This window comes from Varroa destructor, unplaced genomic scaffold, assembly GCF_002443255.2.
Source record: "Varroa destructor unplaced genomic scaffold, Vdes_3.0 BEIS01000004.1, whole genome shotgun sequence".
Taxonomy (NCBI): Eukaryota; Metazoa; Arthropoda; class Arachnida; order Mesostigmata; family Varroidae; genus Varroa; species Varroa destructor.
The window spans coordinates 41,004,565-41,024,808 of NW_019211457.1; the positions used below are offsets into that span (position 1 = coordinate 41,004,565).

The following is a 20,244-nucleotide window of genomic DNA, read 5'->3' on the forward strand; positions in this document are numbered from 1 at the left end:
CAACATATACAGCAAAATAAATGGATTCAATTCCAATAAACTGTCAGTTGCAACGAGCGACTAGTTAATAGGATATACAAGCCAGTCACACATGTAAAAATAAGCAAACTTGTTAGAGATAGCTAAGTACACATAGAAATATTGTTGCATAAACGCTGGCGTGATAAAAATGGATTTTGTTAAACGAATAAGCATCGTTTCCAGGGCCAGTGACATCCCTCAACAAGGTCTTTCCAAAGGAGTGGTGGCGGTCAGCTGGATGGCAGCAGTAAGCCGTAAAGAGCTAATGTTTAATGCATAATGGCCATAAGCACGATACAGAATTTAAGCGAGGTCCCTAGACGATACCACGCAACGTTCTGTTCAGCATGTTACGATCGGGCCTGCGCTTCGTAAAAGCCATTACGAATTGCAGTACATATATGCAGCTGCGAAAAACTCGCAGGTCGTTATTTCCTCGGGCGCTTCGGCTCATCTCCGGCGCTTCGGCAACTAATATGGCATGAAATATTGCTTGGGACTTGTTCTAACGGCAACAACAAAAAAAGAAAAAAAAAAAACCGTCTCACATATCAGTTATACATCCGTGGTCTTATTTCAACCAAGCACGATACGTACTTATCTGTTGATAATAGTTACATTTGTTACGATAATATGATGGCTCTCACATTGGCTAACTGGACGATTGTACACGAGTTACGTACAAATTGTTACGGCTTGAAGAAAAACGTTTCTATTGTCCCACTGTTGTGCATTTCGCACTGAATATACGTTTTTCTCAATAATTTTACATGTTTTTACTCGAGGAACTTTAAATACAAACGGCGCTCGAATGTAGAGAAAAAAAATTCCTGTGTGAGCTAAGGCTTCTGAACACACTTCTCGTCTCACACATAAGAAATACTACATGCATGAATACGTAAATAAAATAAAGTTGATTTTAATAAATTAACAAAGTAAATTAAATAAAGCCGAAATGGGAATAATGCATTTTTCTTCTTTGTTTCCCAGCCTCTATCAAAGGGGCTGGCTTTTCTCATACAACCTAAATTACGTTCCGCGGGTTGCCACGGCGCAGTTTCTCTGGGCCATTGTCGGCGGCTGTTATTCAATTCAGAGTTAACGATACAATTAATTTATGAATTTTGCTGTCTAACTTACGTAGTACCGATGCGTATTTAGTGAACGTCGAAACTTTCATATGAACGGTCTGGTAGAGATTCAAAACAAGGAGGCTAGCGTAACTTACGCAAATCAGCGATCCATATATGTGTACATAACTTGAAACTTTGAACAAGCTTAAATCTAGAGCATTTTTTTTTCTTATGAAGGTCCTTAGTTTCATTTTCATTCAAAGTTTTCGGTTGGTTGACTGGCCTTGACCTTTTCCATTAGAACGCGCACTCGACGCGTTACCTTCAACGCTACACCTTCCATGTAATGGAAGGTGTAGCGTTGCAATGTATTAAATAAAATTGCTTCAGAAACATTGTAAAAATACCTGCGATTGTTTACTGTGTAAATTATGTGAAAATTCATCAAGCGGCGCTTACTCATCCAACCATAAAGACAAGCATCCTTGATGTTCGCCGTACTCCACGAAGTTTTTTCGCCCGTTTTCGTTTTAACTAGACCTACTCAACAATGATATGAATTTAGCAGAGTTGCCTGTTTGTAGCAATAGGCCTTCGGTAGCCAGTAATGCCCATCAGTACGCTTGCCCCACGCTAGTCGTCTTCTCCGAACATTTATTAGCTTTTAGGATTTTCCAAGGCAGTTCTCGAGCTTTCAATGGGCTTTCGAAGCCCGGCTAGTAACGAACAAGAAGGCTCGTCTTAGTCGATCGAAACATTACAGTCTTTCGACCGGGTCCGGCCCGCAACCACTCACGACTACTAGCCCAACCGACACTGCGCTCTCGGCCATTGTCCTTCCTTTGGGAAATGGAGCGCTCTTTACTAGCGCTGCTACAGCGACGACGGCGGCTCGCCAGCGAAACGGCGGCGCTCCCAACGCCGACCAGTAGTGCCAACATTTCCCGCCCACTTATCTCATCAATGAACCGCGCCTGGGGCATTTGACCGCGAAGAACATTGGCTATTCGTTCGGCAGGACATCAGCTCTGCTGCGTCCGCTCAGAATAGCGAAACACAAAGCAGAAGAGTACTATAGGCAACGACGGCAACGGCGGACGTAAGTCTGTTGTCTCGATACCAGTCATCGTTTACAGCATGGAACAGTCCGGAGGCAGGTCCTCGTCTCTGGCACAAACTGAACTGATCTCAATAGCTGCCACACCCAACCGCTAGGTTATGCCAGCCAAGCTGCTAAATGAACTTCGTCTGTAGCTCGTTGCTGCCGGGCGGCCGTATGACCAAATGGGCGACAGACGGGTCGACCGAAGAGAGAAACCCCATTGAGAGGTTGGTTTTCAGTGCTTGGTTTGCTTGTTAATTACTGCGCAGAAGCGCAGGGAGGGGAAGACCACAGATTTTCTGCGACCGTTTTGGCTATTTGCGTGAAACCAGCAATAGTAATGGAATGGCTTCGAACTCTGTTTATACACCTAATACATTAAGAAAAAATATGATATATCGGTTTTATGATAAGAATAGGAAGTATTATAGTTCAAATAATATAGCGATTTTAATAGTTATATGCTATGTATACGGTGCAAGTATTTCTAAGCCCCCTAAAATTCCCTAGCCTTAATTAGTTATACATCTATTGTACGAACTTCGACTGCAGACGCCTTTGTTTACTTTTTGGCAATATAGCATAATTAATAGCGTATGCCGACGTTAGAGTTTGGTCAGGAGCATGCATCGTTTGCTAGTAATAAAGAAGTAAATGTCCTTTGTTAAGCGATTATGTCCTGTTTCCGAATATGTATAGATGTAACGATAGATATATTGAGTATACATGTGAATGAATGAAGTGTTTACCTCTACTCGTTGCATCGTCGCTGGTTGCGCTGGCGTCATCCCGGCTATTGTGCCCTCCACCGTTCGGATCAGCTCCTTCATACGAGGAGTCACCGTCGAATTTGGTTGTGCAATCCTCGTTATCCAAGTAGAAATGGTCATCCCTAGAACGACAGCGTATTAGGCGCATGACAAACATGAACATACAAAAGTTTTGCGCATGCAGACCGATAACAATTTAGCGTCATACAAAACTTGTCGCAATAGGACGTTTGTGCTTTTTCCTTATTAACTTCGCAAAGATTTGCTAGATTGCTGCCCGACGCTTTCGGAGTACACAGAGTCAGATATATATATATATATATCGAGCAATACTTTGTGTAGGCAATTTCTACAAATGTTGATTTCTAAGAGAAAATAGCCTTTTTCATTTGTATTCATCCCCTCTGTTTCAGATGTCAGCCAAAGCTGCCCAGAGGTGAATGCACAGCTTCTTTTCCTCACACCCACACGTACACGCACAGTTTTTCTGTTGGCTTCTCGACATGTCGGCCTGGTCCTTCCTCACTGTATGACAGGCAAGCAGAGCATCTGATTACCGTGGTCCTATGGTTTACACATCGCATTCAGGAACTGCCTCCATATGTTTGGCTCTGCTCGGAGTTCACATTTTCAACGCTTGTTCATAAGATTTTGTTGTATAGCTATGGCAAAACCTAGGCCGGCAAAGCACAATTCGAAAGTTCTCAAGACACCTTAACGTTCGAAGCACTTATCGAAAAGAGAAAATGCTAACACATTAATACATATTCGTGTGCTCAAGTATAATGCATTTTCATTAACTTAAAAGGTCGCCCTTCGCTATGAATTAATACAAACGTCAGCCTTGCAATTACGTAAGAGCAAATGAACGAGCGCTTTTTGTGGGTACATCGCCATGTGCATGTATATTCGTTTGTGCTCTTTATAAACACATTCTGCTATTCTGACTTCGACGGCTCTCTTAAACCTTCAGATGAGTATAAAATCCGACTCATATAGGTCCGGTAGTGGTTTCAAATCCAGACTCACGCTCATCAGAGTGGCTTTGGTCGAGTATAGGTGTGATCATTGTCGATTTCACACGTTGGGCGATACGATATTTTGAGGGCTCCAGATCTACATTCCATAGAAAGCAGGCATCTGGCGGTTGGTCGGTCGTGTTAAACATTTGCCCGTTTCAACGCGCATCTGCTGCATCGCCGTCGTCCACGCCGACGACCTGGCCGACGGCGAGAGCTCCCCTTTTGGACAAAAGGGGCGAGGGAGGTTGTATCCTCATAAAAAAAAAGCCTTATTCTGTCGACACGAGGCGAACCAACGATAGAGCCGGCATACTTCTTCGCGCCACGCAAAGTTGGCGCCAAAGACAACGGAGACTACGCCAGGAACGCGAATGTGACGACGATTTCGTGCTATGTGTCGCCACCGTCGTTCCCCTTGCTCCCGCTCAACATTCCGATGGTTGTGAAGGGCCGTTTAAAGATGATCAGTGCGAGTTTCATGCAAGTAATTGCTCCTCAGTTCATATTACTTTTCGTTTTAGTTTTTCATATGCTTTCTCTCGACTTCCTTCTTCAAGGGGGGGCAAGCATTTTACGCTTTCGCTAGCTTCTAAATGCTGTCTTCTAAATGCTTACAGAATAGCGATAGAGCTCGACGACCCTTCTAGACCTTTCCTGCAGTGAAACAAACTACGAGGTCGTGGAAGGGTCGTGTGAGGTAGCGCAGTGACGGATTGAGCAGCATCAGTGCGCAGCAGGCAAGGGGAGCAAACGTTGAGGTCCATTCACTTGATCGACTGTCGCTGGCGAGACACACAGGTAATGTAAAGGACACGTACGATATGCCCGTTGTAAGAGGCGGCATAGGCCAACAGCGCTCGTAGTGAGAACTTTAGCAGACGACAAGACCCCGCCGCATGTAAGCCACACTGTCTTTCATTATTTCTGTATTTGCTGTCACTATTTCGTGGGCTCAGTCAGACACATGAAGCATGTGTTATTTCGATGCCTTTATTCGTTGGTGTGTTTATTTGTCGTCTGCTGCTAGATTCGGGTGAGTCTTACCGCAGCGGTCTGAGCTGTGGGGACGCTATACGAATTTCTCGATTGCCGTTACTGCTGCCGTTGAGGCTACCCCTATGTAGCAGCGGGATAGAGTGTTGCAGAGGGAAAAAAGGGGAAATCGCTGTGGCACTAGCAGCATAAAAACACGACCTCAGACAGCAGTCACTCTATTGCAGTCCTAACACTCGCCACCGCTATAACCACCGCTTGTTACTTTCAGGCCAACAAGGCTCCCACCGCCAAGATCCTGAGTGGGGCCGGTATGTGCAGGCAAGGGCAATGTCACCATGTAGCAAAGTTGGCCGACCGCCCTACTATCGAGTCCAACGCCCTCTAAGGGCAACGTATGATGATGAAGTGAAAGTCGAAATCGGGGAAAAAAGGCAGGCGAGCGATGTTAGTCGCAGGAGCATTAAGGAAAGAGAACTGGGTTTTACGTAACTTCGGCCACGGCTCAAGGCAGCATCGTGAGCAATGGAAGCTTTCTATCGCTCTTTATTTTTCTCTCCCTCTGTCTTCCTCTGAGCAGTAGTATAGAAACAGACTATGGCAGTGTAGGCCTCACCGTTTATGTGTTGATTAACTGTTGGCTTGCTAGAAAAGTAAGTCGTTTTTACATCGTCTTGTTAATGTCATATATCAAATGCCAAGCCAATCGCGGTAATGAGTCGACGAGAACAGCAGTAACTTCCAGCCACCTCGCAGTATTGCAGCTCCGCCGTAGTTGTAGGTAAGTTTTCGTTCGCAAATCAGCGCGCAAGGGAGCATTCCAACTGTATTTCACAGCCGTAGCAATAACACTGACTGCCATTCGCAACGATGCCATGGCCACACCAATTATCCACCATCGGGGATTTTACTAGCCACTGCTGTTGCCGGTGAGTCAAGTCGCAACAGCATCGGACCGCTGTCAGCAGCACACTTCTGAGTATACAATAGCCTCTCACTGCTTTTCTTCTTACCTTTGCCTCGTGCATACAATACTACTGCCGCTGCAGTCACTGCAGCGAACGGAGGGGCCATACAACGAGAGCTCGAATGAACGGGTAACAGCTTGGAGTCACCTTGAGGCAAAGTAGAGGCGAGCAGCGAACAATGAGAGAAAGGCAGTGGACAGAAAATAATCGAGGAGGGGGAAAAGAGAAAAAAGTCGAGTCTTGCCCCTTACGAGTAGAAGCAATGCAGCAAAACCAGGCCGTTCAAATAGTAGGGACGTAAATATTGCGAGACTGCCTGTCTGGCACGTTAGACGAAACACAGGCAGACAAAACAAGGGACATTCATTCATAAGAATTCCAATATTATGCCTACAAAAGCAGCGGCCGGCGTAGCAAAAGTCTCATTAGTTGAGTCAGGCGTGGATGTTTATAGGGCGCGGCGGGAGGGACGTCGTCTTAAGATGCAAATAAGTGGATGAGGAAAAGAGGCCATGACTTCGTTGGCCGCCAGTGGGTCGCCTTGAACGTTCCGCTCGCTGACGATAAACGCATCGAACGGGTCGGCTTTGTTTCGGTTTTTTCTTTCGACGACAACTCCCTACGATTCATTAAGGCCCGGCTAACTATGCCTAGCGTCTCTTAGGGCTTCGTTGTACGATCGCGATTCGTTAGCTTAGCTTGTTCGCTACAGATCCAGACGTACGTGAAAGATTATATCGAACTACACTGTGTGTTTATACCTTAATTGAAGATAGTATTTAGACTGCATAAACGACTACTTTTTTATATAATTACGTGAAACAATTTAGACAACGGGTTTGTATTGCACCATAATGATGCAAGAATGTATTTGCTATCCTATAATTCTTCCCGTGTTGCCCTATACGAATACGTGTTTCGTATCTATTACGATATAACGAGTTACTTACATTCGAACTCGAGGCTCGAATCGATCCGCCTCTCTCCACGAGGTAGACGCCAGAGTCTGATGGCCAAGCCGTTGGCGTTCCTTGATGGTGCCCATTGGCGTTTCGTAGTCAAAGATTTCCATTGCTATTGGTTCTGGAACAATTATTGATAGTATTTTTGTAGCTCATTGATAAGGGTTTTTATAAAAATGATGGTTTTCTATCATTCGAAGCAAATGAACCAGTAAATGGATTCATCGTATATAACACACCGATGACACACTCAAGGACATCCACACCCAGTCAGGTTCATTTAACACAAAAACCGACCGCCATTAGTTATTTATTGTGCATGAGCTCTGCGGAAGAGTTACAAAGTAGCATTACAATTGTGCAAAGGATAAAATGAGGAGCTACAGTCATTTGTGCTGTGGCTAAGCTGGCAGTAACCAATATATTAATACTAATAATTTTGGCTCTCCGCTTCAAATTATATACGACAATATTATTATAAGGTAATGAACCTAGGACTCCCTCAAGATGCCCTCGACCAGGGTTGGCATCGTAGTCTCACGCTCGTTAACCACAGCTCAAAAGGGTTTACATCCGACATCGCTATTAACTGCGTGACAAAGTGGTGTGTGCTTAGATTCGTACCTAGACCACAGCTTGTCCTTAATATTAGCAGGCCAATACGTTATCCACTAAGCTGTCATGGGAAATCAGCTCGAACACTTTCTCGAACATAGCAATGCTATGATACATACAGCATGGACAGACATGTACTTGCGATATGTTATTCAATATAACGACACCTGTCTGGATACGATGAAAGTAAGTTTGTACTTACGTAATAAGTATGTATGTATTTTCGCGAACAATTAGAACAGACGCACACGCAAAAGATTAGCTATCAAACATCGCAGAGCCTAGCTCATGTACCCTAGATAGAGTTCGTGCTAGATGGAAAGCGCCAAACACTGTGAAATCACATCATACAATATAGGGTAAATAGAGGGTATATGGCTAGCAGCGTTCTCGTCTAGTTGGTAGTGGCTGTCGTAGCAGCAACAGACATAGGGGTTGTACAAAAAGGTACCAGCTGAACGCTCCCCGACAAGTCATTCGGGCTTCTTTTTTGGCCAGATACCGGCTTATCTGTTGGTGTTGTTGTGTGGAACTATTTTGTCTCTATACAGTCTCTATATCTCTTATGAGAATTTGAAGTACCGTCGAAGACCGAGGTCTAGTTAAATCTGTTTAAGCAAATTTCGTCCTTTCCTTACGTATTCATTCCTTTTTTTCGTCGTGCCCCAGACACAGATGTAGCTCTATTCGTAGGTAACTACAATTGTGTCCCACTTTTACAGCTCTGTTCAGAAGAGAACGCGCGCTTTTTTCCCTCAGGTGCTACTGTGGCTTAAATAGATTAAGGATACGCTTAGTATGCGGCGGAACGTGCAGTTTATCGTGGCCGCGGCGAAGCTGGTCGCAAGGTAGGGCTGCCACAGAACACGGTTTGCGCGCACAGAAGGGGACACTAAAACATGAAGAAGGTCAGGCGATGTGCAGCACAAGACCAGCATTGCACGACCAGGACGCGCATCAGCGACAGATAGCGGCAAGAACAATGGACTGCGAAAGCTTAACACGGAACTGACAAAAGGGTGTACCAACCAGTCACCGGAATTCACTCACGCCACTTCGCTGAAAACTACACATTAAATGGAATACGCACTTATATGTCCCAGGTTATCAGGCAAACGTGTAGTTTTTTTGCCACCAGTAGAAAAAGCGCGATCGTTTCCGAATATTGAAGGTCTACTTTGGCTGTCTCAGCAATGATGCTCGCTTATAGCACCTTAAGCGTGAGAGCAGTCTACAACCCATACAACTATTTTAGAAAGGAGCAATTAACAGATGTCTGTTTCTAATCCTATAGTATAAAAGGGGTGGTAAAGAAAATCAATGCATCTTTGTCTAAAAACGAACAGATACGGGTGTTTCGTTCAAGCTTGCAGCTTACACGTGCCACTGACAGCCTGGCGGCAACTGCTCACAAAATTTATAGTTATACTAGTATCTTTGTTTGGTTTGTTTTTTTTTTCGAAGATTTCAATCATCTCTAAAGGGACGCAAGTAACACGGGATCTCGCACAACAAATTGGTAAGTTGCCTACAGCAATGGCGTCGGGATTTCAGGTTGGCGACGTGGCCTTTTCTTTTTTTCCAGCTCCTCCTCCTTCTCTCCCATCAGCTCCGGCACCCCTATGAAAAAAGTGTGCTGGAAGGAAACCAAATGCCGGACATTGTCGCTACGATTCCTGGAGCCAATACGTGTCAAACCTTTGATGATCTAAACAGCATTTTGGGGCGTCAGGTGAATTTTTACCTCAATTTACCTCAGTTTACCTCAATTTTTCTTTCGTTTTTTTCCTTTTTCAAATCTGTTTCTGCTTCCTGTTATCTTCGTCAAAAAGGTCAGAGAGAAGTTTGTTTCTTTGGGACTGGTTAATATTAGGAGGGTTTGGCAGCGAGAAAGATTTAGTAGGTGCTGAAGAACTTACTGCAGTCGTGTGTCCGCGAATCTGCTAAGAGGAAGGGCCTGGAAGTAGGCCCATTGGCGGCCACAGCGGCCAGTCCACCTCCGGCACCACTCGTAACGCCACTGCTGTTTGAAGATGCACCGTTCTCCCAGTTCTTGCTTCTTGGGTTGTCGTAGTGATTACTCTGTGCTGTATTGGATTTCTCACAGAGGATATCTGTAAGTGCGTTCAAGAAACGCAGCACATGTAGTGTGTGAGATGGACAGGCCGAGTGACGCGTGAGCCAACGTGAATGAGCGGAACTCTACACTACGAAGCTACGATTGCGAACGTGGAGAGCACGGCGCGGGCAATAGAACACCAACGATTCAATAGCGGACCAGACTGGCCCGGCCATCGCACTGAACACCCCCGTAACGAATCGCAAAAAAAGGAAAGATGGATGTTGCTTGGGATATGCTAAGAGTAGGATCGAGGAGAGTACGAACAGCGACTCCTAGCTAAGTGGTTCAGCATTGCGATATCTCTTCCCAACAGCAGTGCGATACAGTCTCCCATTTGAACGAATGGAATTCACGGTGCTGCAGCATTTGCGCTGGAAAGCGCAAAAGGAAATAAGCCAGCAGTCGGAGAACTGCCATATAGGCATGCATGAGGGGCCACTGATGTGGAACGAGTAGAAGGAGAAAGCTGTGGGTTGGGAAAAAAAATGTAACTAAGGCGAGGGCTCACTGGACCGGAGAAGCGTATCGCAGGCTGCAAATGAGAGCGGACAGACGGAAAAGATTTCGGCGTGCTAGCGAGGGTGCTACCCACCCATGTTAGTATTGCGCGTGTTTGGTTCTGCCGCATGAATGCCGGAATAGCAGACGGTGAGGCGTGACTGACAGCTACGACACAGCACACTAAAATGGTCGAATTCGAGCGAATATTGAGAAAGGCCAAGGGATGTAAGTAGCAATAGTAGCTAAAGGCTTAGGTTTACATGATGCAAGGGTTTAAGGCATAAGAAAATTATACTTCTACAGAAATCTACGTTCTACAGAAATCTAGATACTGTACAAAAAGAGTTTTGGGTGCAGAAGACTGATAGTGATGAACGAGGCGGATGACGTTGTGGGATAGGTAAGTAGGGCGAAAAGGAAGGATACAGTTGTAGGACAAATATATCTTATAATATGTACTTACTGTCGTTGCTAGCTGCCTTCGAGAACGGAGGTGGTCGTCGGCGATGCCGGTTCAAGGTAGCCGTCGCCATGAGCGGCTTTGTTGTTAAATGTGGATGAGCAAGCACGCTCAGCGTCTGCTGACTGACCTGTTTCGATGGCACAGCGCCTGGCTTTTGTAAATCATCGTACACTCCGAATGACGACAGATCGTCCATCGAACCGGCTACAACAATAATGTAACATCATAGAATTTTATTATTCAAGCGATTTCATGACGTCTAGAGAAGAAATCCATAGAGACGAATCTTTGTTATATGTCTCTACATACCGTGACAGCAACTGTGGCCAGGCAAACTTGACGAGAAGTGGAAGTCGCTCCGGGAGCCAATATCTAAGCCAAGGGCTACAAGGATAGGTTGCATCACGCTGAGTTAACTACCGCGGCTGGCGACTGGTTTCGCGCGTGCATGCTTTCAGACGTTTAGGCAGTGATAGATGATTACGTTGTCTCTCTCAATAAAGCGCCCGCCGCCCTATGGCTTGCCTCCCACCATGTTCGTTGAACGGAATGTGGCCTTTCCACCATAATAGCACCACAAAACTACCCCCTGGTACACTTACGTGTAGCCATCACTACCACGACGGCCAGTACTATTCGCATTGCTCCTACTCACTATGTTGTGCGGCGGACGGCGCTATCCTACGGTTAGGAGAACCAAGTCCCAGACAGAGCTGACGGGTGACCTCCTGATTCGCTTTGGCTTCCATAAGTGCAGTCTCAGCGGGGCTTATTGTAAGGTTTTCCCTTTGCATCACTAAAAAGGACAGCCAAGCCGAACACGAAAGGAAGCAATGTCCCATAGGCGTCACTTAAACCAATACATAGCACCTGGTTACCTAAAATCTGACTGCGTTTATTTGAGTCATACATAAATTAACTGCAGCGACGCTTCAGGCATATTGGTTGTTACTTAGGCCTTTCACGTCGTCTATACTGATTAACTGCTTAATGCTACCAAGAGAACCGATAGCACTCACACCAGCCGCTTTCTTGCGGCGGAGGGGTCCTGCTGCTGCTGCTCCTACAGAAGTAATAGTGAATGGCAAAAATTGCTGGTCAGCCCCAGAGCTTAAGAATCTCCAAGGTCGAGCGACGCTCTCGCCAAACAATCCTACCGGATGATGTCGCCAGCGACAGCGTCGGTCACACATTAGCATACCACACACAGCAACACCTTACCAACTCGATAAGAGAACTTGCGGGATTAGAAGTCTAATCCTTACGAGCTGCCGCGCGAGTTCTGCTGACGCGCCGGAGCTAACGCAGAGGTCAAACGAGCGCCGCTAATACTGGAAAAGTTAGTATAGCTCGCAGAATCGGCAGTTCGTACAGCACTGTAAAAGGCGGTCTGGACGTGTTCTTTCGAACTTTTGTAGATGTTGCATTATCACTGATTGAGGCTTGTGCGGGACCGGCATCGACAATCCCCAACTTGGACCCGGTTATGCCAGCTAACAGCAGCCTTTCCTAATTATCTAGACTGACGTTGTACCTACCTGACATGTCTTGGGGCTTGAAAAATGCCAATGCGGTTGCCTTATTCTTGCAGCAGAAAAGGAGTGCGGCCGATGTGAGTACGCCTGCCACAATAACGAGTACAATAACGACCAGTGGGACAACCAAGGCGAGATCCTCGTAGCTCTGATCGTGCACCATTAGTTCAGGAGTCACTGTGTTGCAAGGCGAATAAAAACGTACCGCAAAATAAAGAAACAAAATGGGATTATTCAAAGCAGTCAAAGGAGGAATAAGCTAGGCACATATAGACAATTGGGCCTCTCGGTGATCGACGTAAGGCTGTTGCGTTCCAGTAGCTCCCTAGCTGTCCCGTTTTGACGTTCGCTAATAAATAATTCGTGTTCTATTCCATCAGCTTCCAACAATAGCCGCAGAAGCACACTGACGCTTCTGACAATGGACTGCGATCGGGGCCCAGCGTGTTTCACAAAACCTTTCCATAGATAGCGGTTCGTGGTACAGATACCATACGCACGCTTAAGAGAATATCACAGCAACGAGGAAATGATTCGAGGTTCTAGCTAAGTCAGGTATGACATCGTCGCGTGTCAAGAGAATTCGCTCGATTAGAAAGGTAGATGCAACTGATCAGAGTGACACTTTGGTCGCTTGCCACTTTGCCTTTTTCACATACATATACATATATGATAAAATGCATCATGAGGCAGGTGTTTGCTGATGTCCAGTGTAAATGCTACGATAAAATGAGGTACTATGTAGCATTATTAGCCTACCGAACTTCTCAGAATCTATATTGTCTTGAACACTTGAGGGACCGGTTCATTACGCTTAAGATAGACAGCGCTTTTTGATTATGTAATCGTCATTAAACTTCGTTGCTTTCTCCACCATCGAAAAAAATCACAACAGTTACTAACTCACCGTGGGAGTTCGGCACGGTTCTCACAGTGAACTCAGCATCGGTGCTGCCAGCATCGTTGGTCGCTGTCACTCGAACGCTATACCACATTTCTGGCCGGAGATCGTGTAAAGTCATGGGACCTTCGTCTGGGCTCAGATTGCGAGAAACGACGATCCACTGAGAATGGCTTCCACCGGTTGGCCGGGGACGATACTCGATGGTCAGATGCGAGATTGGACAACCGTTATCATCCCACGATGATGGACGCAATGTCAACGATGTCGAGTTAGACACGATAAAGTGCTCTTTTCTTGGGGCACGTGGCACTGTGAAGTATCAGAACGATGATGCACGCATCGCATACGCACGGTCATAGGTGCATAATATACTTTTGTGCACACTTGGTCGAATTGACTGATTATCGTATTTGTACTGGTATAATTATACACTAATCGGGCTAGTAATAGCGCGCTAAATAGTTCAAATTGTTTTGCATATTCTAGATTACTTCGATCTCTTTTAGAATGTAGGCTTGTCGGATTCAGTGTCTTGCAACGAATACCTAGCTCGATTATATTCACTATGTATCTGCCAAAGGTTATTGATTGGACTAGACAGTAGTTCGCCTTACCTTCACCGAGTGTCTTTGTTGACACTGTCTCGCTGGCCTCGCTATGTCCACTAGGGTTGTGGGCGATGAGATATAGCTGGTACTGGGTGCCGCAGTAGAGGCCCATCAATTCGTGCGACATCCTCACGGACGTGCCTTCGCCGGTAGGCACCTTCACCTTAAGCCAAGAACCGGCTTCGCGACTGTAGTAGAGCTCGTAGCCTGGTAGGTCGTCACACAGAGCCATTGTAATAGGGATCAAGATCAGGAACGTCGTTTGATGTTAGCGGTTCGAGCGGCAGTCGACGCCGGCCGGTAAAGTAGAGGTATTGCACGAACGAAATGTGGCGAAAAGGAAAAGGACCAAGGAGAATACAGAGCACAGTGGAACGGCTAAGTGAGTAACGCGATGGGTTTATAGATTGTAAGTGACAACATTACGAGAGCATCGTAATGAAATCTGCTAATGAATGAGATCACTGTTGATCGGTCTCCACGGCTAGTTCGCACGATGGCCCCCAAGCCCTTCAGCCAGCCGAGGCCCGCCAGTTCCCGTCTTCCTGCCTTGGGAATTATCCGTATGTTCTGGCCAGAGAGGGACGCCTGTTTCGAAGGCATCCAGCAGGGAAGCTTGCAAAGTGCGTGGAAGCAACGATGCAGAGAAAGCGAAAGACGTGTCGAACTAGTACAGCCCGTGAACCAAAGGCAGTACTGGCAAGAAGGCGAAGTCGATGTGCCGTTTGCTATTATTCGACACAAATAGACTGACTAACTGCATCTTCCCAAGGTATCCTCGGCTAAAACCGGCAACAGTATCAGTTCCAGTTCACAGAGTATCTGGGCTCCGACCGTGATAGATTCTCATTCTTATTGCATTGTAATTTTGCTACTCACTTGTTATAGGTGATGATGTGTTCTTTCGTAACCAAGACAACGTCACGCTGTTAAATGACGTTCGTATAACTTCGACGTCCTGTGGCTTTGGCGGCACTAGATAGCGGGATTGGTAAGTCCGAAAAGTTCGCAACACCGGTAGCAGCAGTAAGAGGCGTCGAAGTCGGTCCTCAGGGATGGCGCCGTAACGCCAACGGCAAGCCGCGGGAAGTGGATTCCAAGGGCAACGAAAATAAGCCAGTAGTAGCCAGCGGATGAAACAGATCACAGGGAAAATACGAATAGGGGTTAGTTTCAAGAGCAAGCGTGGTTGAGGAGCCGAACATACGAGCGCCCCACGTAGCAGCAGCAGAAGCAAGGGTGGCTGTAACTCTCCTGTGCTCTTTTCTCCCTACGCACCCTTGTCTTGTTCTGCTATATTATTCCTGTTGTGTTGTGCTAATTGGGACTGCCAAACCGCTCTCAGCCAGCCAGTCAGTCAGTCAGTCAGTCTGGGAGGAGAAACAGGCAAGCAAGCTTTTGACCCACTTGTACTACTCCGGTGAGGACCAGCGTAAAGTAACAACCCATATGGCTATACCTCTTCTCGATCCTACCATGCCAATGCTCGCTGCTACTATAACTATTACTACAACTAATATCACTATCCTACTGAGACTTGCTAGAAAGGTCTGCCTGAAGGCAAATAGCTTCTCCAGGTACTCGGAAAACCGGACAGCACACGCTGTGAACGATCGAGGTTTTGGTGAGCGTTTAGGTATTATTTGGCTCACTCTGCTTTAGACAGTTTTTTCTTTGCAAGTGAAATTTCTTCCCGGACAAGAAGGTAATAGACCTGTTTAAGGTGCATATGGCGTTAATGTTGCTCAGAACTGAAATGCCTGAACAGAAAGAATGAGCGGCCGCAGCAGTCGTGATCAGAAGGGGGGTTTGTTCTGGCTGTATGCATTAAGCTATAGTTAGAAAGCTTTTACCATGTATGATACGTACAAACAGTGCTGGGATCAGAGGCGATGGTAAGCGCATACTCGACATGGTCCTTTCCATATGAGTTAGCTACATGACAAGTATACTTAGCCGCATCGCTATCCTTTACATTTTCAATGCGGATGGCTCCGGAAGCTAGCATTTTGATGCGCGGGCTACCACTCGAAATTACCCGATCACTGGAACAAAAAAACCTTCATCTGTTCGTTGATGCTTTCAACAACGGCTATAATTGAACCACTGTCGAACATCTTCAAAACGATATTTGCTATTCTAACTAACATAATTTTTATTTATTTACCAAAAATTACAATATATACATATCTGATAAGTAATTCGTTTATCTTACAGGCACGGACTGGGAACTCCGCATCATTATACATCCACCGATTATCAAAAAAGCGTGAATGTTGCTAAATTACTGTCATGTATTGAGTACGCAACGAAATAACGAGTATATCACTCATAATGGACGCAATCGGCGTAAGTGGCCTAAGTTTGCATTGTGGATGCTGAATTATTAAAATGGGTTTTCAAGCTATTGTTCCGTACAGGACAAGTCAGTCAATTGTGTAAACCAAACAATTTCGATCAGGAAAGTTATATGTCCTATTTAGGTCTTTTCATTGAAAAGGAGTAAGCTAGACAGACCTGAATGACGAGGTTACGTTAAACCTACGGGAGCAACAATAAGCTAATGCCAGGTAATGTAAGCGAGGCTGCGTCAAGCATGTGCTGGAAAATGATTGGACTCATATGAACTTGAGATAAATTGTAGAGGTCTAGGTCTCGCCGGCAAAAGCAGGAACACTAACGTAGGTAGTGTTGTGGTAGTCTTACTCTCATGTATATGGGATATAATCAGGGCATACAAGGTTCGCATCAGTCGCCAAACAGACCATATTGCGAATACGGAAATACACACGCCGGTATGCCTTGTGCAGAATACAGGCGTCAACCCACTGAAGAAAGAAGAAGCCGATAAATGCAGCATTATGATGCCATGACTGATCTTACTTGATTTTCCACGTTCTCTGAGGAAAGGGCAGTCCGGCAACCCGACAGTCTAGTTCAATGTCCTGTTTCTGCACAACTGATATCCCTCGGCTAAACGATGCTACGCGAGCTGGTGCTGTAAATCATAGTAGCAAAGACAAACATTATCGTGTACGTATACCGAAATCGTATGCTACCTTGCAAACAAATCTTAAATTATTATTATCATACAATATCTAAGACATTCTATCTTGCTGTTTACTTATTATGGTGTAGGCGTTACCCTAGACGGCAACTGTGTAATCGAACTGGTTGAAGCTCATTTAATTCGTAATAGTTCTGTAGCCCCGTTCCCTTCTTCGTACATCAGGCAACCACAATACATTCGGATGCTCTCACTTCGGCTTATTCATCCGTGCCTTGGATCAAGTTGCTAGTTTCAGCTGCTGGAACTGAGCATTCCCTCTTCGTTTCGTTCCAGGCTGAACTGTTTGGTATTAGGAAGCATTTGAGGGACCCTTTGTATGTAAATGAACTGAAAGCAATCGATGCATTTGCCAGCCATGTATATACATGGACACTAGTATACAGGGGGCGACGGGGGGTGAGAAGCAGGAGGCGCCCATGGAGACCACGGTCAGGCTGGTGCAATCCACCAGCCTACTGAAGTGGTTGCTCGCTACCCAGGAGGCTGTCTCAAGTGAAAGCGGATGAGACTGCTAAGGCATACTGCAGAAGTCAAGCGGTCTGAGGCTTTCGGTCTTCCTTAAAATAAACGTTCGCCCATTTATAACGCAACCATGCATATCGACTCATTGAAGGGCTTGGTCCTGCAGCAACCAGAACCGCCAATACCGCCGCCGTAACTACCGCCTGCGGATTCCTGATCGACGTATAGATATTTGACCAGCTCTTTAGTCTTTTTAGCAGCTAGCTGCCTATCTGTCGGACCTTTTACCGAGAGGAGAGGTAACTTCGTCTGGCAAATTTGTCGTGTGCGTTGGTGACTAGAAACATTTATGTCCGCAAAGCGGAAGCGCGAATACTGTTTATGAACTTGAACGCAGACATTGAGCGTGTAATATATTCGTGAATTTTTCAAAAGGAGGATATCCGCTACGCTACTGAAGTCGTCGTAAAAATCAAGAAAGTGAAATAGTATAGAAAGTTTACGTATTGCAAATGTACCTTTGATATCAGGTGTCTGGAACGCGCGTTTGCTCGGTGGCCCCTCTCCAACTGAGGTGGACGCTGTCACCCAAAATTCGTAGCGCTGGCCAGATCGAAGGTTCCGCACCTCGTGATATAGTTGACCGGATGGTACTGAAACTCGGCGCGAGTTTTCTTTGTTCTGCAATCAAAATCCAGGTGGCATCTTGCTTTCTAGACAAGAAATTTTTCATTTACTGTACCAACCTACACCAACGATACCCGTCGGTAGCGACATAATATGGTTATAAGGCGGTCCCTTCGGTAGAAAGTCCTATGGAGCGTAATTATTTAGCTAACGCAAACGGGTCAATTTTGCAGAACGAATGACTTAATGTATAGATTAATGATAATTTCTTAGTTACATAGCGAGGTTGTCAACTTACGAAACTGTCTTTGAGTTTTTCATACACTGTATAGGTTTGCACGAGTCCGTTAGGCTTCCGTGGGGGCCGCCAGCTAACAATAATCGCATCCGAAGCAAGTACCAGTGCTTTGATATCTTCCGGTTCTTCAGGGACTGCAATGCAGACGGGAAGATTATATCGTTATTCTTCTATGGAGGTACTATATTTTTAGTAGCGTAAAAACACCAGGCTTCACGCCAGCGGATTGGCCAGCTCGGTTCAATAGCTAATCACTGCTAACTTTCGGAGTAGTTACTAGCAGCAAATATACTAGTCGTTTGTATCTAGCTAAGCTGATAGCACAAACATGAGGAGACCAGCGACAAAGTGTATGTGTTGTATTTGTTTCAACAACAACAAACGTCAGCGTTTTTATTACACTACATAACAGAGTATAGGTTTTTAATTGGTCTTGTATAATGAGCTGAATCTGTATTTGTCTCATCAAAGAAGAATCCAACCAGTTACGTAATGCCAATATGCAAATAGTATTCGCTCTCCTTGAACAGGTACTATGACCCAGTATATATTACCATTTTCATGTTTTAAATATTCATGTTTACTGTCTAACTAGCGTATTCTCCCATTTGTAGCACGGCAACATGGCGATGTTCCATTGATATCAGCACTGCGCATTAAAAAGATTTGATTTTATCGTTCCTAATGAACTATGGCCACTTTTCCCAAGGCTCGATTATTGCTACACTTACGCCTGTAACGTACTATTTTCTTTGCCAATTTTGATAAAACGTGCCGAGTTTCCACAATAGACCGATTATGACAGAAGCTGATGCTGGCAAAGCCTTTCTAAATCGCTAGAGGCAGTTGCAACAACGGCACACAGCAGCCTACAACTCTGGTCATATGCGCCTGCCCAGCGTGCGCGTCAACCTGCCCTTTAGAAGATATTTAGGCAAAGCGGCAAGGTAATTATACGTAGAGTCTAGGGCTACGGTGCAAGCTGAGGCTCATTTCAGATGTGGCGATCGTTCCGAGTGAAATAACATTTGCTATTTTGGCGGCAGACCTCCTCGTTTTATACAAGCTTTAAACAAAATTTTGGCATAATTCCTCTATTTACCTATCAAATATGTGTGCACCATTGAATGGAACAAGAAAGGCTTGTCGATGTCAATGCATGCGTGGTTAATCACTCTGACACTTCAATACAACGGTGGCGGATCCAATTAAAACAATCGTATCCCTTAGCAACAGCAAAAATAGTCGAGATGGTAACGGCGATAGGAAAGACTGCCGCTAACATTCTCAGCGCAAGGCCCGAGAGCGGACAAGTCGTCCAGCAGTGTTCTTCAGTCGGATTGTTCCGGCTAACTGAGAGAAACTCAGATCAAGAAGTAGTGAGTTGATGAGCGACAGCATAAGAAAAATCTGTCGAGGATGAGCAGGCTGCAGAGCAACGATGTCGGGAAGAATCGCAGTAGCTATAGCTGCTATGATAGTAACAGAGGTGCGTCCCTGAGTACGTTTGTGTGTCCTGGTCGGATCTCAGCCCGGGTTCAGCCCAACAGTGAGAAGTTACGTATAGGGCCAATAGATGGCGTAATGAACAACTCTTAGGTACGATAGCAGACATGAGATGCCGAGCTTTGAGCCTGAAAGATAAATGAAGGTAAAGTTTACGCTGCAATCTAAAGCCGCCGGACCGCAGGAAGTCGTGATAGTACCAAACTGTTCCTGTTCATACGGCACACTACCAAAGTATAGTAGGAGAAAAACATTGGGGGATCGATTGTAGTGGCGGGACGCTGGGCGGAGCTTTTCGGTTGACGAGTGGGTGGTGGGGTCCGCCGTATGCTTGTGATATAGAACTCTCCTGGACACGGAAACCGTTGTTGGCTGCTGTTAGTGCGGGTAGTACTGCTGCGCTAGTTCGGATCTATCATTAATTATGCTCTCGAGGGTGAGCAGCAGCGCAGTGGGTGATGGGGCCAAAAGTGTTAGGGACTTTTTAAATAAACAGGGTTCGCTGGTCCCTATTGCCAGTTTCCACTGTGCCATCGTCTCTTTCCATGCTAGCTCCCTCTAAATATATATATATATATATATATATATATATATATATATATATATATCTATAGAAAGAGAG

General features: G+C 45.5%; 1 protein-coding gene across 10 annotated transcripts in view; it reads right to left on the bottom strand.

The window, feature by feature from the left end:
• LOC111250507 (cell adhesion molecule Dscam1-like) overlaps nt 1-20,244 on the bottom strand; it is a 151,554-nt gene that overhangs the window by 2,967 nt on the left and 128,343 nt on the right. For 5 of the 10 annotated variants that reach the window (XM_022805883.2, XM_086986565.1, XM_022805876.2 and 2 more), the window contains 13 exons: nt 18,117-18,250; nt 17,710-17,872; nt 16,543-16,657; nt 15,529-15,704; nt 14,539-14,634; nt 13,666-13,866; nt 13,055-13,360; nt 12,151-12,324; nt 11,268-11,408; nt 10,613-10,816; nt 9,446-9,640; nt 6,900-7,032; nt 2,946-3,088 (listed from right to left, as the gene is read on the bottom strand). In XM_022805883.2, coding sequence (XP_022661618.1) covers nt 2,946-3,088; nt 6,900-7,032; nt 9,446-9,640; nt 10,613-10,816; nt 11,268-11,408; nt 12,151-12,324; nt 13,055-13,360; nt 13,666-13,866; nt 14,539-14,634; nt 15,529-15,704; nt 16,543-16,657; nt 17,710-17,872; nt 18,117-18,250 — 2,181 coding nt within the window. The remainder of the gene's footprint in view (nt 1-2,945; nt 3,089-6,899; nt 7,033-9,445; nt 9,641-10,612; nt 10,817-11,267; nt 11,409-12,150; nt 12,325-13,054; nt 13,361-13,665; nt 13,867-14,538; nt 14,635-15,528; nt 15,705-16,542; nt 16,658-17,709; nt 17,873-18,116; nt 18,251-20,244) is intronic. The other 5 variants (XM_022805880.2, XM_022805877.2, XM_022805881.2 and 2 more) reach the window with 5 other exon arrangements.